The sequence below is a fragment of the Ambystoma mexicanum genome, chromosome 3q (assembly GCF_040938575.1).
Source record: "Ambystoma mexicanum isolate Mex_15411 chromosome 3q, UKY_AmexF1_1, whole genome shotgun sequence".
NCBI classification, from domain to species: Eukaryota; Metazoa; Chordata; class Amphibia; order Caudata; family Ambystomatidae; genus Ambystoma; species Ambystoma mexicanum.
The window spans coordinates 221,374,000-221,398,116 of record NC_090926.1 but is presented as its reverse complement, the minus strand read 5'-3'; the positions used below and the strand labels follow the sequence as shown (position 1 = coordinate 221,398,116).

At 44.7% G+C, this 24,117-nt stretch overlaps 1 protein-coding gene across 1 annotated transcript in view; it reads right to left on the bottom strand.

Annotated features, from left to right (window-relative positions):
- Positions 1-17,433: 17,433 nt before the first annotated feature.
- Positions 17,434-24,117, bottom strand: part of MBD6 (methyl-CpG binding domain protein 6) — a 489,030-nt gene continuing 482,346 nt past the window's right edge. The window contains exon 14 of the mRNA XM_069653591.1: positions 17,434-22,142. Within this exon, the coding sequence (XP_069509692.1) occupies positions 22,068-22,142 (75 nt within the window). The 3' untranslated portion in view covers positions 17,434-22,067. The remainder of the gene's footprint in view (positions 22,143-24,117) is intronic.

Sequence of the window (24,117 nt, the reverse complement as noted above, 5' to 3'; positions counted from 1 at the left end):
AAAGTTTTTAAAAAAGGAATATATACTCGACTTGGGATAATAATTTTGTATTTGCAAAACCCCAGATCTCTGACACAGGCAGTGCTCGTTCGTCAAATAGTGCTAGGGCTGGTGTAATTGCCCAGCTACCATGGCTTGAGAAGAAAGACCGGATTGCCCCGCTATATTTGCTTAGGCTTACCTTTAATTTGACCAGTTGGTCCGTCCACCCCTCGCCTCATTAAACCTAATCCCCAGGTAATCAAAATGCCCAACTTGGTCCAATATAAGGCCATCATCTTCCATCTTCACCTGGAATGAATTGGAAAAGGGGGGGTTATATACCATAACTTTATTTTTAGAGCTATTGAGCTCGAGACCAAGCTCCTTGCATTTTATCAAAAAGATGCTAAGAGCCGATTTCAGAACGACTGGGCTAGTAGCGAGAATGGCTGCATCATCGGCAAAAAATAGGGTGGGTCATTTTTTTGACCCAATTTTAGGAGCATCCAAGGCGCATGCCTCCAATGCATCCACAATTTTCTGAATGCATAACAAAAAGATGGGGCCGAGAGACACATCCCTGACGGACCCCTTTAAAGACAAACAGATCAGTCAGGACCCCTCCCACATCATATTGCATAGTAGCCTGGTTGCACACATGTAGTAATTTAATAGCATCAAGAAACTCTTTTGGGATTTTACGCTTCTTCAAGGTTTGCCACAATACTGCTCTCGGCACGGAATCGAATGCCGTTTTAAGGTCCAAAAAGATGGCATAAAATGCCCTGTTTAGCCGTTTTCTGTTTTTGTGGAGGAATAAGAACAGTAAGAAACAATGGTCCACCGTGCACCAGCTAGTTCACAACCTGGCTTGGGCATTACTAATGGGCAGTGTGTCATCTACCCATTTTTTGAGTTTTCCCAACAGGACTTTGCTGAAGGTTTTGCTGGCGCAATTGAGTAGGGAAATGGAGCGGTAATTTTTCCGGCTGATCTTTAGGCCCTTTTTATGTATTGGTACTATTGTGGCCTCCTGCCAAGTTCACTGTACTTCTTTGGCGCTGATGGCAACGTTAAATACTCTGCATAAGATTGGTACCCAGATGCCCATTTCATCTTGATAGACGTCTAAGGGAATAAGATTGGGTCCTGCTGCATTCCCCCTTTTTTGAGAACCCAATGCCTCTTCGACCTCCTTATGGGTTGTAACCAAAAGTGCATCTAGGGGGGTTTGTGGCTGGGTCCTCCACACTATGCTGTACAGCCTGCGTTCCCATACTTGTATAGAGATTTGAGAAATGCCTTCTCCACGCAGTGCCTGAAATACAGCATTGCGGGGACTGACGGCCACCTAATTCACAAGGGGAGACCAGCTTCCAAAACTGCACCATGTCCCCTTCTTCCATCACCTCATGGAGGGCGGCCCAGGAAGCTTGGGCATATGCTTTTTTTTGTTGTGTGCAAAAGAGCTTTATGGTTTGCCCTCAGTTGTTGCAGGGCCCCTTTGTCCACAAGATTTGCGGATCTGGCCTGCAGCACTAGGTCTTTTTTCGATCTACAACTTTCAGCTTTGTACCAGGGATTTTATTCTGCAGCCCTGCATTTAGTCTCTGCATTTATTGTGGACACGAAGGGTACTGCATTTTTGCACAGCAATTATGATGGATGCTGGGGCACTACAACTAAGTGTAGGTGGTGTCGGTGTACTTCCCATGTCCTACTATAAATTAGTATGTCATTGATATAAGCCCTGCATAAAGAGGAGTAAGGGCTGAGGACTTCGTCCATTAACCTTTGAAAGGTGGTTGGGGCCCTATGTGGTCTAAAAGGCAATACTTTGATACAATAGGCTGTTTTCTCGTTGTCCTCTAGGATTAACAGGTACTTGCCAGTACTCTTTCGTTTGATCAATTGTGGAGTGGAAAACTGGCAATCCCCAATCGATCAATCAGATCATCTATCCTTGGCATAGGCTAACTGTCGAATTGAGATATTAGTATGTCATTGATATAAGCCCTACATAAAGAGGAGTAAGGGCTGAGGACTTCGTCCATTAACCTTTGAAAGGTGGTTGCGGCCCTATGTAGTATAAAAGGCAATACTTTGATACAATAGGCTGTTTTCTCGTTGTCCTCTAGGATTAACAGGTACTTGCCAGTACTCTTTCGTTTGATCAATTGTGGAGTGGAAAACTGGCAATCCCCAATCGATCAATCAGATCATCTATCCTTGGCATAGGCTAACTGTCGAATTGAGATACCGCGTTCACCTTTCTGAAGTCAATACAGATCCTCCACGACTGATGTGGCTTGGAAACAAGTACTATCAGAGAGGACCAAGGACTAAGAGATCGTTGACAATATCAGATCTTAGCATATTCTCCCCCTCCTCTAGGACTATTCCTTTCCTTGCTTCTGGGATTGGATAGGGTTTTAAATGGACCACCTTCCCTGGGAGTGTACGGATGTAGTGAAAAACAATTGTACTTTTCCTGGTTCAGATCTAAAGACATCGGGGAAACAGTTCTAACAATTCTGGTCGATCTTTCTGATACTGGGGTAGGTGGGAAGGAATCAAGGTATTTTTCTCTGATTCTTCGGTTAATAGACTGGTTAATACCACTGTAGTGTTCTCAGCGGGATCCTCTCTCCACTCCTTGAGGAGATTTACGTGATAGATATGAGTCTTAATTAGTCTATCGGCTGGGAGATTTGATAATCATATGGCCCTGTTTGTTCCATCACCTCATAAGGACATTGCCATTTGGAAAAAATCTTATTCTCAGATGTTGGGAAGAGAACGGGGACCTTTTGTCCAATAGAAAAGGACCTGAGCAAAGCTTTCTTATCATAAGAGGCCTGTTGGTTTTCTTGAGCTTTAACCAGGTGGGCTTGAACTATTGTTCTCACAGTAGATAAATGTTCTCTTAAACGATGGGCTGTTTGGGGAAGGGGCAAGATGGCTTCCTCCCAAGTCTCCCGTAACATGTCAAGGACATACAGCTGCAGTCTACCATATACTTCAAACTGAGAAAACCCAGTTGAGGATTGAGGTGTTTTTCAGATGGCAAAAAGGGCCCAAGGTATCATGATATCCCAGTTTCTTTCCTCTGCCCCAACTAATTTCTTGAGGACATGTTTCAGGGTTTTATTGAACCATTCCACGAATACATCAGTTTGCAGGTGATAAACGGAAGTCCTTAGAGTTTTTATATGTAGGATTTCCTTCACCTCTGCCATTACCCAACTCACGAAGGTAGTCCCTTGGTCTGTTAGGATCTCCTTCGGGAACCCAACTCGTGAGAAAAATGCAATCAGGTATTTAAGATTTTGTTGGTTCATATTATTGTGTAATGGGAATGCTGCAGGGTTTTCGAGTTGCATAATGCAGAACTACCAATATATAACGATGCCCCAATTTATATGGCTCGAGAGGTCCAACTATGTCCATGCCTATATGGGAAAAGGGTACATCAATAATAGGTAAAGGTTGTAGTGGAGCTGGATGGAGCATTTGACAACTGGTCTCTTGACACACGGACCAAGTAAGCACAATGTTTTTCACATCAGCATAGATGGATGTTCCTAAGTGACCACATGTTGAAAGAGAGTCAGCAGTTTTTAATACCATTCTTTTGTGGCTTTTGGGTACTATTATCTGAGATCTGGGCGTACCATCGGGGTTCAGATCACCTCCATACGGTAGCCCAGATTTAAAAAATAAATAATAATGGTCTGTTGTGTCTTGACTGTCGTGTAGCCGAAGAGTCCTCTGTCCACAAGTGCCGCACAGAGAGATTCAAAGTCACTCTCTGTACAGCCTTTGAGGCTACAGGTGGGAGATGTTCTTCCGGAACTGCGGTACTCGTGGAACCCCGAAACACTGTAAAGGAAACACTGGTAACAACCAATCAACAAGTAAGTGGAACGGTCTTACCAAAAGGTGTCTGTGGAGTGGCGGTTGTACCTATGGGGAAGGTTCCGAGACCCAGCAAGGCTGTTCTTTCAGTATGTAACTATCCCAGCAACGTTGCAAGTGCCAGGCCCACCTGATGCCAGAATCCGCACAAGAAGGGCGGAACGTAGTAGGAGTCCGTGAAGCAGTCCGTGGTCGTAACAATGATCCAAAAGCAAGTACCAAAGCCAAGGGTTATCCGTTGCCAGTCCGTGAAACAAATCCGAGGTCAAGATCCAAAAGGGGTGAGACAAAAGGTATGTAGCGCCGTACAGGAATCCGAAGAAACAGCTGTGAAGCACCGAAGCACCACAACACAGCCATTTAAATACTGGCGCTGCTATTTCCTCCTGGTCACATGACCCGCGAGCGCATCACGTGAGTGTAGTCCAGAAACACGTGAGCGGAAGGCGGCGGTCATGTGACGCGGAAGAGGCCGGTCTAGCAGCCGCCACAGAAGACGCCAAAGGGGTAGACGTCTCTGCGGGCAAACAGCATGCCGACCCAAGCTTTGTGGCAATCGGCGCCGTGGCAACGGGGGCGAAGAGAGAACCTGTGAGTCCCGGAACCGGGCGAGGGGTGTTCGGGGCACGGGGATGAGGAATGGGAACCCCAGAGAGAGGAGTGGAATGCGTGACATGGTCCCCCTTTCTGCCTGTCCTCATTTTCAGATAACACATGAAGGAAAGTTTCTGCCAGCAAGGGGTCATACCTGTGGGTGAACGCCAAGTCCAGAATTATCTCGGTTTCCTCCGTGAAGGCTTTTGGTGGTGCTGCCTCAGATGTTTGGGAATCTTCGTCTGCCTCTCCAAAACATTTGCTCTCCCTCTCAGTTTTGTCCGCTTTCTTGATTTCCAATGTTTTGGGAAACACAGCCATCTCCAGGATCCCCTTTGCTATTTTATCTCCTGCGTTTACTTGATATGACTCTTTGCCACTGTTCTGAATCAGGATCTTTATATCACCTCTATAGTCAGGGTCTATGATGCCCGCTAAGACGTCTAGGTCGAGCTAAACCCGACTTAGAGACAAGCCTAGTGTAAGTGCCTAAAGCAGGTATCAAGACCCGGTCAGTGCGTATTACCACTCAGTCTCCAGGTTGTATTAACTCTCCCCTGCTACTACATTAATCAAATCCAATAGAATGCTCTGTAGCTACTGATGAATGGGAAGGTCTGTTGCTAAGTTTTTCAAACCTGAGGGTTCCCTAGTTTGTGTAAACTGAGCCCAATCCCACCACTGACACCATATATAAGGAGCCAGGAATGAGACACGGACACAGGAGACTCACGGTTATGGTCATAAACTTTTATTGAAACAAAAAGGGGCTTGACAATGCCTCTCTCCCCCTAAGAGGTATTTCCCTATCTAAAGCAAAACAAAGGGCCTGTCTGATGTCAAGATGTCCAAAGCAAAACATTCTGTATCCAAAGTACTATTCTGGCCCTCACATTCTAAAAATAAACGAAGGTAAAAAGGGAAATGTCTTTGGCTTAGAAAAGTATATCAATGTTCAAAGACAGAAAAGGCGTAACTCCACCACAAGAAAAGTTCTAAATGGATAAAGTTCACAGTTCCAGAAGATAGCTCTATTCCCCTGGATTTCTCTTCACTATGTTTTATACTATTTCAGCACAGTCTGTAGCTATTCCTGATGTCCTTACCAGGACTTCCTCAGGTGTTGTACTTTACACACTGTCCAACTGTATACTCTTGCCAGGGCATTCTCATATGAACACACTTGCAACTTGAATCTGCCTGGTATACTCTCCTGCCAGGGTTTTCTCATAGGTATACTGCACACACTTGCAAACTTGACAAGCTCTTACATTTATTCTGTTCTGGTTCTTTAAGAAATATTGAGTCTCTCCTTCTTTCTCAAATGCTCCATTTACTTTTATTTGCCTTCGTTAGGTCGAGCGTGTGGAGGCTGCTTCTCGGTACCTGCGTATGCCAGTAAGCCTTTCTTTCTCTTCCTCTACTGGCGTCCTTACAGTGTACACTCTGCTGCAGTCTGCTCTCCTTGGCCTCTTCTGTGAGCCGGTTGGCTATACGCACCTCGCACCAGCCCAGCTGAACCTTGGTCGGTACCCAGAGGACAAGACTTTTTCAGCCAACGTCTCGCTCCTGTCAGCTGGTTCACCAGTTTAAATGTCCTGTCATCAAGTATGTGTTTACAAACACTACAGGGCAGTTTGTGCTCCTAGCCTCCATCGATCTTCATTACTTGACTCAGCTTCCTCACTACAGTACTTTTGTATTCAGGGAAAGGGAAGTTAGTTTTTGATGACTTCTATACAGAGTATAGAAAAGTGTTCTCAGTAGTCTTCATAGGGGAAGGGAGTTATGATATACTTTATAGCACGCCCCTATACAAGTGTTTCAGGGTGCAACGAGGCAAGGGAGGGGTATAAAGGAGGATAAGACAATGATCTTACTAGGCGCAGTGACATTGAGAACGCGCAAGTGCAGGGGAGAGGGAAAGGGGAAAGCGCAGGGGGCAGCAGAGGAGTGGAAAGTGCTGAACAAGGGATTGCAACAAGTAGTGCAGCCAGCAGGTGGCAAGTGCAAGATTTAAGCACAGACAACGGGTGTCTAGTAGGTGCAGGTAAGGGGACTGTAGGGTTACAGATACAGACCCAAGTGCAGGGGTTGACAGGCAGCAGTGCAGGTATACAGCTGGGTGGAAAGGGACCTGGGCCCGAATTCAGAGGATAGCCAGGTACCCAGTGCAGTAACAGACACGCAGGGGAGAGGAAGAGAGAAGGCAGAAGCAAAGAGGAAGGTCTTGAGGTGCTTCCGGAACTGAAGATGATTCTCGTCGAGTTTGAGAGGCGGGGAGGCTGTTCCAGAGGGAGGCCCTAGCCGAAGAAAGAGATCTACCAACAACTCGTTGCTAGGAGTAGTGACTGACCCTGAGGGAGTTGGAGGAGTGAAGAGCTTGAATTGAAGGTATTGTGGACCCAGGCCCCAGAAGGCCTGTGGACAATGCAGCGGGTCTTGAACTTAATCCTTGCAGCCACTGGGAGCCAATGAAGAGATTTCAGGGCTGGAGAGATACGATCCGTGGGCTTGAGGCCTAGGACAAGTCTTGCAGTACTTTTCTGGATGAGTTGCAGAGAGTAGAAGCAGGCAGTATTAGAAAGAGGCTTTTGCACTAGTCCAGCCTAGAAAGAACCAGAACTCTAGAGACAGTGAGCTTCTGGGGGAAGGTGAGGAAAGGAAGAATACCTCTGAGGAGGTGCAGCTGGTAGTTTGACTTCTTAGAGACGTGAGAGCTGTGAGGAGAAAGGGAAAGTGAAGAGTCGAAGATGACCCAGAGGTTCTTAGCCTCACAGGTGGGAGCAGGGAGAGAGCTAATGGAGGCCGGCCAGAGAGCAACAGGAAAGGATGGTGCAGGTGTGCCAATGAGGAGGATCTCGGTCTTAATGGCATTAAGGCAGAGGTCGTTGGTGGCACACCATTCCTGGATTGCATACATACAGTCAGAGATGAGAGAGGGAGAAGAGGAGGCGGAGGGGAGCCTGAAAACAAGCAGAGTGTCATCTGCATAGCACTGAAAGTTGGAGCAGAAAGCAGCAATGCGATGGGCGAGAGGTGCCAGGTATTGGTTGAACAGCCAGGGAGAGAAGTTAGATCCCTGGGGAAAACCACAGGTGGAGAGTGAGACAGAGGAAAGGAAGGACCCTAGTTGGACCTGGGAGGGTCGGTTGTAGAGGAAAAAAGTCGGCCAGGGCCTGATCGCTGATACCTAGGTTATCACGGAGGCGATTGAGCAGGATGGCATGGTTGACCGTGTCAAAGGCAGAAGAGAGATCGAGTAAGATGAGGACAGAGGGGAGATTAGAATCAAGGTTGGAGAGCAGGTTATGACAATATGCCATTAAGTCATGGGGAATCGAGGGGGTATGCTCAAAGGAAAAAGGGGGATACCAGGTCTGAACCAATGATGTCGTGTCACTCCCCTGAGGGTTGCCCCATGTGATCCTCCATCATATAGCCGCTACCAGGGTCAGGATCAGGTAGCGGCTGCTGTCCCCTGGCCACATGGGGAGAGGTCACAGCTGGGAAAGGAACGATGGCACCATCACATTCTTCACACGTCCCTCACCTGGGTTCACTCGCCTGGCTTTATAGGCTGGGAGGGCAGGGCCAGGTCCGGTGTGCAGCACCTGGCCTGGCTGCCGATGCCAGGAGCATTGGCGCTCTACCGGTGTCCCCGACCCAATGCTCCACCCAGGGCTGCACTCCAAGCAGGTACCACGGGTCATGGTGCCGTGAAATTGGTGCACTCTTCGCCCCAGCAGGGCAGGCTCTGTGTCTTCTGGAAGCAAGGCAGCCCTCCTCCTCCTCCCGCCTCTCATCACCCAGGCGTTTGGCGGGCTCCCAGGGAGCAGAGGGGAGAACAAAGCAGTGCACAGCCATCTGGCAACCAAAAGCCATCTGATTTGGATCAACAGTTCACTGAGGATTCTGAAGTAGGTACAACCTTCTCTAGCGCAGGCCAAGATGCTTAATGGGGCTCCAGTGTCAAGCCGAAGCAGGCTTGTGTTTGAGCTCAGAGTGTGGCCATTTTGCAGGCTGCTCTGCAGCACCTCGAAACTTAATAAATGCTTCACATTATTATTCAGAAGATGGCGGAAGCATATCATTGTGACTGGACAGAGAGCCAGGCACCATGTACACTACCATTGGCTGCTGGTTGCATCCTGAATCCAATTCCAGGCCATCATGCTGGTACATAATCAGGGACATTGCTTTTTACAGAATAGATTTCTTTCTTATATTTCCTGCAGCCGTGGTCTGTATCCCAGGAAGAACTCTCAGTTCTCAGGTATAAATTGTCCCAATGCGGAGGAAGATCTTTATTCTCCCACTCTGCAATGGATATGGAACTTAAACCTTTCGGGCATGTAGGCGTACATGGGACCACATCCAGTTCCACCAAGAACTGGAGACTTTTCCATTTTCCTGCTAATTATTTCTGTTCCCATTGCAGTTGGTAGAGCCATTTTATTTATTATTATTTATTAGGTTCATATAGCGCTTTACAACAAAGCGCTTTACATGAAACAACAAGAATACATTAGAATAAAATGGAAGCATTATTGTACAACATGAGACAAACCATCAAAAGCAATATATAGAACAGTTTTCAGAAGAATGTAAAGAGAAACTGAACTGGGGAAGAATAAGAGCGAATCAAGGTTAAGAGGAAGGGGAATGCAGAGATGAGCTTTCAAGGAAGAACAGAAGGAGCTGTAAGAGGAAATGGAGCAGATAGAGAGAGGTAGTGTTTCAGTGTAGAGGGGCAAGGAGCTGAAAGGAACAGAAACGAGAACAGGCACAAGGGGGAAGGAGGAACAGTAAGTAGGAAGAGATCAGCAGATCTGAGGGGGCGAGTGGGAGCATAGAACTAGAGGAGAGAGGAAAGGTAGGGAGGTGGGGGGACAAGATCATGAAGAGATTTAAAGACGAGACAGAGGAAGTTAAATTTAAGTTGAGAGTGAAAGGGATGCCAGCCAAGATAAGAAAGTGAAGAGGAAATGGGATCCACCAAAATAATACAGTTTCTGGATGACCAACCACTTTATAAAAACATATACCATATTTTACAAATATCTTCAAGAATCCCTTTCACTTCGAGCATTCATTTTTCTCAAAGTGTTTGTGTGAGATTTGCTGAAAGATTACTAGATCCAGGCTTCTCCCGTTCTGAGTCATCATTTTTCCTTGTATTAATCTCTCCAGCTTGCAGACCATCAGTACTGGTGATCAAAAACTTTGTTGCCTCTTTGTATGCAACGACCTTCTACTTCTTCTTGTCCCAAACAGCAAGCCAAAAGGGTTGAACGATCTATACCTAATCCCTTAACCGTCTGGGCTTCTCACTGACTAGACTAAAAGACATTTATTTCTAAAATGTGATTCTGTACATGTCCTGTTGTGTATTTGTACTGTTAGCATCTGAAATGCAATCAAGGGTGAGACCCTAAAAGCTCTAAGGAATTTTCTTTGGTTGTGATTGAGCGCAATTTTATTAGAATGTTTCTAGAGCCGCCTCCATTGCCTGAAATCCTGCCGGTTCATGCCCTTAGTAAGTCCCTCAACCAGATCTTTTTTCTCCTACTTCGATTTTCTAAGTCCTCAGACCTGGACATTGCCAGCACTGCAAGCTCTTCCAGCATCTTAACATAATCTTTCATTTTTGTCACAGCTTGTGCATTCCTGTAGCATTTCCTCTGAAACCTTTATTCTTTCATCTCGTTTTCTATTTCCGCCAGAAAGCTATTGATTACTTTTTTAAGTCCTCCATCTCTCTTTGAACCTGGCATGATTACTATTTTCAGGGGACTTGTTGAGATTTACATTTATGAGCATGGCTGCCTCCTCTTGTTCCTTGTCAGGATTTCCCTTTCTATAATGCAATTAGTCTGTCAGATCTGGCTTACAAACTTCCTTGCCTTGCTCTACTTAATCGTCAGATTTGTGAGCCGTCACACTAACCTGTTTACTCCCAGTAGGCTTCTGTCTATCCTTTAATTGTCACCAGGAGTATTCCATTTTATTGCATGGGTGCTTGTACTCAAACAGATTACTGATCATGTTACTCCTTCCGATACATCGTAGGCACCTCTTTACTTTTCTAACTTCCAGGCACCAATGCTTCAAATTCTCAGCATCTGGTTTAAATAGTTACCATGCTTTCTTTTGCCTTTTATTCACTTGGCAACTCTATTGCACCATATTTTTTGTCATTAAGGCTGTTTAGTTGTACAAACGTACAACTAAACACTGGCCCAATCCAACCACCTTCAGCCCCTCCAGGACCCAAATTACAGCCAGTCTCACCACACCCGAACTAAACAAACTTAGCCTCAAGTGCGGACTAATAAACACTAGATCGCTAGTGGCACACGCTACAGAGATAGCAGACATCATCCCCTCTGAACAGCTAGACCTCCTAGCAGTCAACGAATCCTGGCTACACGCTGCAGCAGGACCCGCCCTTTCATTGGCCATACCTAACGGATATACCATATTGCGATCAGATAGAACCGACACTCGGGGTGGAGGCATTGCACTCATAACAAGAAACAATCTACCTTGCAGACTAGCGCCATCCCCAGTCATCAACTCATGTGAGCTCATGACAGCTAAAATTAACATAAGCAACAGCCAGACCCTCACAATATACCTGGTCTACAGACCGCCAGGCCCAATTGGGACCTTTGAAGACGACATATCAAATATCATCTCAAATAACCTAAAAAATTCCTCTCAGGTCCTACTACTAGGCAACCAGAACTTAGGTTACAACGATCCCAATGACGCACACGCATCCAATGTGGCTAGTATCCTAGCGGAACAAGGATTCACCCAAAGAGTGCTCTCCCCCTCACAGAACAAAGGCAGAACCCTGGACTGGGTAGCAGACCATCACTGCAATGCCAAGATAGCCTTCTTATCCCCCCAGATTTGGACAGATCACCACCTCATAACCTTCACCCTATCCACCGCCAAACTCACCTTGGCCACCGCACTTCTAGCGCCGTCCATCCTTACCCGGAACAAAAAAAAAAAACATCACCTGTGACAAACTGCTACCCCTCATCCTCCCCACACTCAATGCCATCCCGGAAAACCTGGACACAGAAGCTATGGTTAAAGAATTCAACCACATCATGACCACATCTCTAGACTCCATAGCACCTCCCGAACTTAGACAAAGCAAACTCAAAGCCCATCTCAATTCATGGTATGCCCCATACCTAAAATCACTGCGCAAACAAAAAAGGCATTGCGAGACATCCTGGCGAGCACAACCCTCTGACGAAAACAAAGCCAAACTCAGTTCCATCACAGTCCTATACAAAAAAGAAATCATCCTAGCTAAACGTGAAACCTACAACTCCAGAATTACCCAAGCCAACTCCAGCAGGAAAGAACTCTTTGTCATCCTCAAAGAGCTAGAAGCACCCATCCCTGTGCCTGACAACTGCACCAAAGACCAACTCTGGTGCTCCAATATACAGCAAGCTCTAGCCAACAAAGTCACCACTCTTCAAACAAAAATTGCCAAGATAAAAGCCACACTCTCTGGCAACAAACCCACTAGCATCAACCTAGAGCAACCAAGTAACCCTACCAATCACCCCAGATTTAAGTTCTCCAAAGTCACCATAAAAGAAACAGAAAATACCATACTATCTCTCAAGCCCACCAACTGTCAAGGCGACCTATGCCCCGCTCAACTTCTAAAGGATGCAGCCAGAGATCTAGCCCCCTTTATCGCGAAACTCATCCTTCTCCACCAATACCATCCCATCCAACCTCTACTGAAAAAGAAGACCCTAGACCCACTAATACCCACCAACTACCGCCTGATTACCACAGTGCCTTTTCTCCTTAAGATCTTAGATAAAATGGCATACTCCCAGATACAAAAATACTTAGAAACCAACTCCCTGCTAGGAATCAGGCAATCTGGCTTCCAGCCCCAACACGGGACAGAAACAGCGCTACTAGACCTTAAGACACAGATTGATGAACTCCGGGATGAAGGGAAATCAGCCCTCCTTCTACTCCTGGATCTATCAGCAGCCTTCGACCTGGTCGACCACACAGTCCTATGCAGCCACCTGAACTCGGCAGCCCACTTCTCCAAAGAAGCCATAGCATGGATACAATTTTTCCTAACCCACAGGACTATGAGAGTCTTCTCTCCTACGGCAGCAGCTAACCCCATCCCCATAACTTGCATAGTGCCCCAGGGATCTTGCGTCTCACCCACCCTCTATAATATCTTTACCAAGCCCCTCTTCGATAATGTGGACCTTCTGGGTGTCAGCTACACAAACTATGCAGTTGACACACAGATTCTCCTACCGCTTACCAGTGATTACGACAAGGATTTGGCCTTGGTGAACAGGATATATCTCATCATCCAGGCATGGATGGCCACCCACGGTCTATGTCTGAATGATGACAAAACAGAGATCATCATGCTGGGCACTCCCTCGACCCTCAAAAAACTCAGCCCCAAATACTGAGCATTTAACATAGACAATAACATTATTACTGTCGCCAAAGAGGTCAAAACTCTGGGCTTCTACTTGGACTCCACTCTCTCCTTCAACAAGCAGGTCAATGCCTTGGCCTCGGCCACGGCATATACATGCAAGTTGATTAGAGCTGGCAAGGCCTTCCTGTCACAGGACAGCTGCATCACCTTAGCCAGAGCCCTCATCTTATCCAGGCTGGACTACTGCAACGCTCTATACATAGGAGTCAATAAACAAACCATCAAAAAAAATCCAACTCCTACAAAATAACGCACTGAGGGCAGCCTTAAGTATCCCTAAGAGAAATCATATTTCAAACACCAGAAGAACCAACAACTGTCTCTCCACCCACGATAAAATAAAACGAAAAACTGCATCCCTCACCCACAAATGCTTGAACAATGCAGCACCCCGCTACCTTTGCGACAGATTCACCTTGAAGCCCACCACAAGAATCACCAGACTCGCCAACACCATCTACCTCTGGGACCCCAGATACAAACGCGCCAAAATCGGAGGCAGCAGCTTCCAGGTCAAGGCGGCACTCCTTTGGAATTCACTACCATCCCCTCTAAGAACCGATCAAACCTATCACATGTTCCGCCATAGCATCACTAGTTGGCTCAAATATGCCAACATATAGGCACATACCCGCTGACCTTGCCCGCTACCCTCTACACAGTCCAGGCACCAGCAGCACCAACTAACTACCTTGTAAATTTATGCATGCAATGTACCTGCCTTTATATATCGCAACCTGAGTGTGCCAACATGTAACCAAATGGCACTTGCACACAAATGTATTTTCATGTTGTAACCAAGCTTTGAATATCCTTATGCCTTGCGCCTGAATACCCTCGGGTCTGGAGCGGACTACAAATAAACTTAACGAATCACAATTCACTAAAGTGATTTGCATTTGATTCTTTGGGGTGTAGTACACTGGAGGTTATGTAGAGCACTGTAGATTGCGGCTCCAGAACTCTCCACTGAACTATAAATCCCATGGATACCCACTACAGATTCCATGATTCAGTAAAAGAGCTGTGCCCTCACCACAACCACTCATACAAACAGAGATCACTTTGTGCCCAGCATCCCCGTCATGTGTTTCTTGTTAGGTTTGTCACAGGTCTCAATGAAGGCACAGTACCCAAGTCTGTATCTATGTTGCTCCATCAACTGTCACCACTCTTCCAGGGTCAGGGGCCCTCACATACAGCAGGAGACAAGGCATCTGGAAGTTTGGCTCCCCACTGTTTGGGGATTAGAAATTGGGGAACCTGCTCTACTCAATTACTGGCCCCTGCACCTGCTTTCTGCATCACGGCCCCGGAAGCAAGTTCCCCACCAGGATTTTACTATAGCCTGGCTGCACAATACCCGTCTACCACACTCTTCATTGCCAGCTCACCATCAGTGAATGCTTCTGATATAAAGTATGTCCTGCTTTGTCTGACACCCAGCTAAAATGATGTGCGCCCTGTTGCATCAAATCCCAGTCCATTCTGCGGTCTGATATGATTGTACAATCCCCCCACATACTAAACGCACCCTCTTTCCAACTATCAAGGAAGCCAAAGAGAGACTCACTGAAGTGTAGCTGATTTTGTTTGGGTGCATAGGCAGCGCAGAAAGTAACCACCCGGGACCTCACCTATCCCTTTAATGCAATGCATCTCCCCTCATCTCTGAATAGTTGCTTTATGTGGAGACCTAGGGATTTCCTATATATAATGCCCACTACGCCCCTCTTATGCCCACCAGAGGCCCATAGTATACCTCCTATCTCTCTACCTGTGACCTGAAATTCTTTTCCCTATGCAAATTTTGTTTCTTGCACAAACAATACATCCAGTTTGAAAAGTTTAAATTCCCTTGCCAGCATAGAACGTTTTTGCTATGAGTTTAAGCCTTTGACATTGAGGGACCCCAAATTTATCCCATCAAGTAATGTCATGGTGATTTTCCAATTGTTGCATTGTAACCCAACCCATATTGGTTGGCGTGTCCACTTTATCTCTGCAATCGTTGGGACACAGAAACCGTGGTTTGCACATGCGTTTGGATGATTCGGTCTGACCCCAATGGTATCGAGATGTGTCTGGTTACCCTTCTGAAGTGTACCCCTCCCTCCCCTTTCACCAACCCAGGAAAAATGCCATCTTTGGCATTCTTCTTGAATTGAGACGCCCTAAAATAAGAAGGGCCACACTTCAGAGGCCCCTTTCCAGGCAAAAAATCCAATAAAACATTTTGTTAAACTAATGGTGGAAGCACCCCGCAACTTTATTCCCACACAGCCATGCAAATCTTGTGGATCAACCATTACTTGTTGAAACACTTGAGCCTGTTTTTCCCGGATTAGTAAATCAAGCAATTCGTTAGCAACTGGAAAACATAACTACCAATGAAAAAAACTACATTGACTTATCATTTCCTCAGAGACCTAGCTTTCAAGGTGTGTTGAACTGCTTATACTTCCTGGTACCTTGAGTCCGGCCTCTTCGCAGCAAGGAGGTCGTGGTTTTGTGCATAGGGTCCCTGGGCAATCGAGTTTTGGCTCTGTCAGTTCCTTGCGCTACAGCTTGGAGGCTCTCCAGAACTCCTCGGGCTTCCTCTTCCCAGCCCTCAACTTCATGTTCGAAGCTCAATGAAAAAGGGAACCACCATTGGTAGTGAATTCCTGCTCCTGTAGCCAGGTCGTCAGTGGGCGGCAGCTTCTTCGCTTGTTAAGTGTAGTAGCCGATAGGTCCCAGAAAATCTTAACACTGGATCCTTCAAAGTCAATAGGCTTTTTCTATCTCGCCCTCTGCAAAATGTTGTGTTTTTGGCTGAAATATATATATTTTGTTTTTGCGAGAACCGATCTCGGCCCATTCGCTGGGCCTCCCACTCTTATGTGTCCTGTTAAATTCGAAGTGGGTGTTTCCGTGGGGTCGAACAGTGATATCACTAGGGCCTTTACTCGACTCTCCGAGGTTGGGGTTACTCCCAGCTTCTCACTTAGGCCCATTATGCATAGGTTTGTTCTTCGTTCTCTAGATCATGCAGCTTCAATTCTACGTCCCTCTCTCTTCGTTCCAAGTCCAGGAATCGGGCTTCGCTGTTCATCGCCGCAAGATCACCTGACAATTGGTTGTTCTCTAAGGCTTCGATCCGGTCCTCTCCTTTAACCATTCTGGTTTGCAAGTCAGTGACCTTCTCAGTCATGCTGGTTTTTAATTGATAGAATTTCTCCTCAGAGGAGGCAAATGTCAGCCTTAGTAGAGCTGTTGCAGTCATCTCCCAGTATTTCTGGTAAGTTCTTCCCCTGCTTCATGGTTGCTGCGTCGTAGTGGAATCTGTGCAACTTGAGGGCTGTGCGCGGGTCCAGGGCGAGTGCAAGCACTGGCGCTTGTTATCCCTTATGTGTCCAATGACCTCAGTGATCTTCACAGTGGTCGTGTTCTGCCCAGATTGCGAACTCTGCTCCTGTAACCAAACAAGGGTTCTTATGGCAAATGCACCCCTTTTACTCCCACTGAAACACTCTACGCTCTCAAGGAGTTCTACTGGTCGCATTACCTCCTGTGGACCTGCTATGCACTCTCCACATTTTTATATCTGCAGCCTCTTCACTGCTGTTAATGGGTTATCTAATGCAGCAGGGTCGCTAGCCTGTAACTAGGTTGTACGATGAGCTGCTGGTAACGTGGTTGCATTGGTATGTGCTCACTCACTGTTTTCCACAAGTTGGGAAAAAACATGCCTGTGCTTCTCATTGCTGTCACTGCTGTGATACTGACACTGGGATCAACATTCCAGGGTTTGGGATGGGGAGATGTGAAGCTTCTATACAGTTCCCTTAGCCATCGCATCAGGTGGAGCCCAACTTATAATGGTGATTTGCCCCCACATCCCAGTTATCCTTCCCAGTCCCAAAGCAACCATATGTTCCAAACCAAGACGGCTTGACAAACTATGAGAAATAAGATTCTCCCTCAAATATAAAAAGGTTTCACACAACAAACAATCCTGCTCCCTGGCAAAAAAAAAAGAAAAAGAATTGCTGCTCATTTCTATTCAAAAACACTAGCTCCTGTGGACCAGCTCTGCCTCTCCTTCCTGAAGTTAAACCTAACCCACAAATGAAATGGGAAGTTCCATTCTCTTTAAGAGGAGCCCAAACTCGCTTTCCGCTTAGGAACTCTCCTAAATGCTCACCCAACTACCCCAATCACACAAGAACACAATCTCATTAAAATCCTTCTGCAGGTTCTAATTCCCACACAAGCTCCCACGGATCCACCAAATGCAGTGGATGAGTCCACAGTGATTCATGAGTGGGGTCCAGGGAGATTCACCACAACAATCATCTCTGTTCCTTCAATTGACAAACATAAACAAACTACTAATGTGGATTACAGCAGAAAATTAAAACAGTGAAACATTTAGTTTGTAAAGATTTTTTTTAAACACACATTTTTAAAAACTTGATACAAAAAAAGTACAGCCTCCCCTCCCCAAAAAACAATCAGTAAAGAAATAGCAACTTCAAAAATCTAGTTTAAAAATATTTTCATCTGTTAAATTAACGTCAACGCCCATATAAAAGATACAATTCACAATTGTAAATGTTTTACATTTGTTTTTACAAAAAAATATTTAAAAACTCAAGAGAAAAAACATATCTTACATGAAAAGGCAAAAGTTGGTAAAAACAAAAAAAACTTTCGACTTTATAGATGCCCAATAAAATGTACACTATTTACAAACCGATTACACACTTTTTTGCATAATTATTTATATACATAAATATCCGTCGACTGAGAATTTTGGTTAGGAATTGTTGCTCGATTACAGTAAGATGACTAAAGCTGTTTTTTTGTCTTGTACACCTTGAAAGAAAAAAGGACTTTTCACAAAACTGATTTTGCATTCGCGGACATAAGGAAGCAGACACACCTGGCAAAGTTCTCTTCCAGGCTGCACATTAATGTGAGGGACTTCAGATGGCATTGCCTTTCCTACTCACTTAAAAGAGGAGCCCTTCTGCTATACCAACAAAGAAATGCTATTTGCTTAGGGAAGCCATAGAAATATTCGATTACCTAGTATATTTTTTTAAATACATTATACGTTACTGAGATTTTTCTTTTACCATAAATTCATCTACTTATATACTCCTTTGAAGTCAGTGAGGTCGCTAACAACTTAAGTTGGTTAATTGATGGTGCACATTCATTACTTGTTAATTTGCATGCAATGGGGAAAACAAGATGATTAATCTGGCCATTACTAACATTGTTAATATATTTCCAGCAGTAGATTAACCAGTGAACTGTACCCTAATGTCACTGAACATCCACTGTATTGCAATGGGAGAGGTCAAAGATGGAAACCACTGTCATTTCTTTAAGTATCAGAGACAATACTATAATTAAGAAAAGTCCTTTACACACATTCTGGCTTCTGTTTTAACATTCAAAAGTATCCTCCGATGCACCCTGGTGTTTAACTGCTGTTGCTCACATGGCCTCAGACCTCTACTAAAAAGAAAGCAAGAATTGAACTACAGATTGTTTGCTTGTTGGCCACAACCGATTAAATTACCTTTTCCCCCAATCAACACCACAAAGTAGGCAAGTTCCCTGTATTTTGCATCCACTTGTGTCGAGGTAAGAAGCAGCTTCTGGATAACAGGATTTCAAATTCCAACACCTAGCGAGTGATGTCTAAGAAGTAGACCATACACCTCTTGATTAAAAGCAGGGTGCATACTCAGGGGAAACGCAGTTTGTAAAGGGTAACAGAAGGATGCTAAAAAAAACAAATGGTAAAAATACAAGCTGTCGTTCAGCCTTGAGGCTGCAAAACGGGGTAAGCAGACGCTTAATATGCATAGTACATTACAAGGATCTCGTGTATACCACTAGCCACTTCGGGTTCTGCTTTGCATCAACCCCAATAACTTAATGCACTTGCAACAGCGCAGCCCTAACTAATGGGAATGTTCCACTATGTAGAGTTTTTAGAGTGGTATTTGTTCAAACAAAAATGATCACATTAAACTGAGTGCTTGTTTTGAGTAGGTTTGTAGTGGCTCAATTTTGACAGAAAACGTTTCACCTGCACGATGGAACAGAAAGGATTAGAACAGCCCCTTTCATATATTTAAAAACAGGGCAACTCACACGCTTATTAATGGTGCACATCTTTCAAGGGTACAGCCACTTCATTTCATTGCTTTTACCTCGCACCACTAACAACATTTAAGAGTTGATCCCATTATGCATGAACTATCTTAATCATGCCCAATGTACTTTAAAAAATATATATATTTTAGTATGTGAAAATCTAGGAAGGAAATAAGTGCCTAATTATCGGTATCGAGGAAGTCGTCTTGTATGTTGGGGTCCAAAGAAAATCCTTAAACTCTGCTGCTAATCCAGCAAATGTTGACACTGTCAATTCGAGTCACAGCCATATTGTACTGCAGCTTGGCAACTACATCCTACCGATAGGATGACTTTGTATTTTAGTAGTGGTATTTATTAAGGGTAGACCTTGCCATGCAAGCATCGGAATGCTGTACAAGTTGTTAGTGACTTAGGGCAGAGTGTGGCGAGCACATATAGTGTGGCCAATGTAAAAGACAGGCAACCTAATGATAGCTGAATCTCAGAAACAGGTGGTCTCAGCTTTTCGTAGGGGCTTTGCTGTACCATCCATGCACTACATCGCTGCAGGTCCACACATACACGTGATTTTCTTTCCTTCCATAATTAACATTTTTTAATTTGTACTCATTAAGCATTGCTCTGCTTTCTTTTATGAAGATTATTTTATTCTTTGAAATAAAGATTATTTCATTAACAGAGGTTTAAATTACGAAGCGCACAGTACAGGTGTTCAACTCCTAGATGAGCCTTTCCAATGATTAGCGTTCAGGTCCTCCGTTATCCACTCCCTTCCCACCTGCCAGATCATCGCTCTATTCCTTAAATCAGATTTCAGAAAATATCTGAATGACTACAGAACATAGACAGCAGACACTGGCATGCCAGCCGCTCATTTCATTTCAGAGCAGCGCTGCTGAAGACACTAGAGGGGGCTTGCAATGCACTTTTTCAGCAAGGGAGGGGACGGGAGCCAAGGTTCGCCCACAAATGTGCAATTCAGAGTAGAGCATGGCACCCTAGTTTTGTGCATCATGTGGAAGATGAAAGGTGCTAGCAGAAGGCAATGGAGACCCATAGATATTTTGATGCCAACGATTTAAGATCTGCTGGAGAAAACCTCTGCAACAGACAGCCGATTGGAAAACAATTTGACCTTTATGGTTTTCGATTCTGAATAAATACAAAAATTAGCATGGATGATGCAGACATGTTTTACCAGTTTCGTTTCTGGTCAACAAAGTCCGCCCCATTTCCACAGGCATGCTACAGAGAAGCCAATGGAAAGCCAGGCCAGCAGAGAAGGGTTACATGAGAATAATGGAACATAAACCGTTAAAATGCAGACTCCAGGGGCCAGGTGCTGCAGCCAAAAAGAAGACCCTCTCCCCATCGTTAGTAGTGTGTACACGTCCAAAGCTCAACACGAAACAGTTGGCTTTAGACATATATTTATACCCTAAGGTCACCCGAAGGGTTACATTACCAATGCCATGCAAGGACATGCCATGCATGTATGCTTGGGATTGCATCATGCTCGCTCTTCCTCTACTACGTTCCCTTGACAAGGCCAAGATGAAAGGCAAATGGACAACACTCAATGCAGGGATACTACAAACCAACCCCATAAACGTGTTATTAGTTCATCACAGCTGAGCCTGGGAGAATATTCATAAAGAAATACAGATAACAGAGTCCTGCGAACAAACTGCAGTTTCTCCAGGGACTTGGGAGGGAACTCTAACATACCTTCCCACAGAGGTACTTTTTTGTCGGAGGGGTTCTTTTTTTTTTCTCTTACGGTTATGATTAAACAAGTCTATATTGTTTGTGGGAGTTGAATCACATTTACCTGCACAAAGTTTACAAGCTTTTTTGATTGTTTTCTGGAACCTGAGTGTTGAGGCTACCCTTTAAATGCACTAGTGCCAGCACAGTCGTTTTTTGCAGCACCTCGGCTCAGTATGGGTGTGAGGTTTCTATGCTGTGCAGAGAGTTTAACATCTGCCAGAATGTGACCAGCAACATAGCACATAGGCAGTTGGAGGATGCTCACACATTGGAGGGCCACATTTCCATATGGCCTTCATTTGAACCAATCCTTGCAAACAGACTAAAATAAAACATATTAGTCAAACAAACAGTGCTCGTCTCTTATGCCTGATATGTAGTAAGGGCCATTTTAATATAAGTACAGCACAAAATAGGAAGACATTTTGAATACTGGGACATTTCTGGCTTACGGTCTTTACCCCTAAAAGTAGATGGAAGGAAACAAAAAAAGACCTATTGTATCGGTGCAAAAGCAACAGGATCGATAATTAACATTCCGATGAAAAGGCAGCAGAAACTCTTACGTTTAAATGCAATCCTACAAAAGAGGCATTGTGGACAGGTAACAAGTGGGCAGATGAGAAATGACCGAAGTAAATGCGAGCCTATGAACTCTGTTGGTCCAGATGGTGGTGTGCTTCTAGTGGACGGAGGAACGCAGGATGACTAAGAGTGCTTCTTCATGCTGCCCAGCAAAGAGAAAAAACATTGCATGGACGTTGAGAGAGGTAATTTGTTCTCAGTTCAATTTCAGCTTCTTTCTTGTTAGTGTATTCTCTCTGCATCTGCCCCCGTAGGCCTCGTTTTCGAAGCTATCTTCAGTGACAGTTTCCAGTCATCAGAGACGTGCACTGACTTTTTTCTGGATTTTACTATGCTGCAGTGGAGGGCAGGTGAGAGTACCTTGCCCAACCCTGGACCACGCCAGCCCAACATTCGAGAGGTCCTCTTGGGACATGTCCATGAGATGGCTGCAATCCTCAGAATACATCCTATGCTACCACGTAAAAGTGCCTTGATGTGAAGCTCTGTTGCCGATGGCGACAGACTCGATGAGGTGGACACCGCACGTCTAAATTATCCTTCGCCGACAACTTTTCGCTGGCCTCCCTGGTCCTTGCTGTCGGGTATTGGAGCGTCTATCAGTCTGGGAGAAAGAGAGACTTTGAATCAGTATGCAACATTCTGACAAACACTGCAGAAACAAAGATGAGCATGAGGTCAGAAAGCAGAGGGAGGTAGCGTTCTGACTGAATAGAGGCTGCATCATAGGATACACAGGCAAACCAGAGTGTGAAACAAAAAAAGAAAATGACCTTCATGATCATTCCAGTACTTAGTCCTAGCTTTCATTCATTCATTCACAACTTGTTGGGCATGCTTGCTGCGTTGGCTGGACCAGAAAAAACTTCTCCAAAAGATGGTGCGATTACAAATGGGCAGCATACAATAGTACCCTTTCCGAAGCCTGAGGTCCTGCCGACACGTATACATGACCAACTGTTGAACCCCTTAATTTCTACATGTTTATCTAACTTTTCTGGGGGGGAAGAGAAAGGACTTGGAATCAACATGAAATTATATATTTTCTTATACTAATCACTCTCCTTTCCCAACTGCTTGGGAATTTGATTTTGTTGGGTGATTGAGACCGTATAAGCTATGTTATTTTGATTTATACCGCGCACCTTAGACATCGATGAAGCAAAAGTTTGTTTAAAGCTTCCTGGCCAAATCCATTTATTGGCAGGAATAGCTTCCATCAAGTGTAGACGTCCGATCTCTATAACTGATGCATGTTTCTGTAGGCCCATAATGCTACCTTTGTCCTGGAACAAATGAACGTGAAGTCCGAGAAATCTGCAGACCGCCCATTACTGTGTTGTAATTATTCTAGATTGGGACAGGGGGGGCGAGCTGTGAAGAGACTGGATGTTGGCATTTAAGGCACTTACCTGATTTCTCACGTTCTCAGCGTCTTCTTTACACTGTCCATTTTACAGGGTCTTGAACTGGGAGCCCTGATGAACGATGCACAGAACGTCTACAGACAGCTGAAACGTGATCATCTTGGGGACAAGGTGGTCGGGAGTCCATAGCTCCTGAACAATTTACCAGGCATGTTCCTTATTTATCACGTTGGCTAAAGTAAGACCCTGACAACCCTTTATGCACCAACATAGGTAGACTACAGGACTAACGAAGAAACCAGATAACCTTCTCTGCACTAACAAAGGCAGAATATAGGTTTTAACAATCTCTCCTATCAAACTTAGAGCACATTAGGATCAACAGCTTGAGGCAAACATTAAGGCTATGGGCCCGCAATACCTGAATAAATCATTACATGGGACTGGAGGATAGGAGAGAATTGGAGGTGGGCGGAAAAAAAACAGCTCCAGTTTCAAGCACAAGCTTAAACGAAGCCCTCCCAAACATGGGAATGTATTGAAAGAAGAATATAGTCCTACTTTTTCTTTTAGATTGTTTTGCACAAGTTCATTATGTATTGTATGTATTGTTATGGATTCATTTAATGTGATTTTCTTGTTTTACTTTATGCATACTCTTGAGCAATTTTCGTAAAATCATTGTGCGCAATTCATCATCTGTTGATTATGTGTTTTCATTGTTTGTCAAGGTCAAAAAATGTATGTTTTTATGACACCCCAAAAGCAGATATTAAAACCATGTTTGACTTTTAGTTTGAGTTCTGGACAATTACTATATGTTAGACCCCTTATTTTCATATACAATTTTCTTAAATTCTTTCTTTTTTGGAGTGCATTCACGTGGACATACATGGGCTCAGAAGACCCAGCACCAAGAATAGGACAGCCCAATTTGAAGGGTCTTTCCTGAAGCATATTCCTTTGAGCAGTTCAAAAAGTTACACCTTAATGTTGACATCTGGCAATAGAGGCCATTTGCCACTTTTGCAAGGGGTTCACCATAGATTATAAATACATTATCAAACTTTCTGAATGATTTCAATCCCCCTTTATGGAAATCTAAAGCTGTATACATCTCTAGATTATGTAAATCCTTTCAGGCATAGAATTATGAGGCTAGGATGAAACAACAAACCTAATCCCATAGTTAAGAATATATTCTGATGAAAT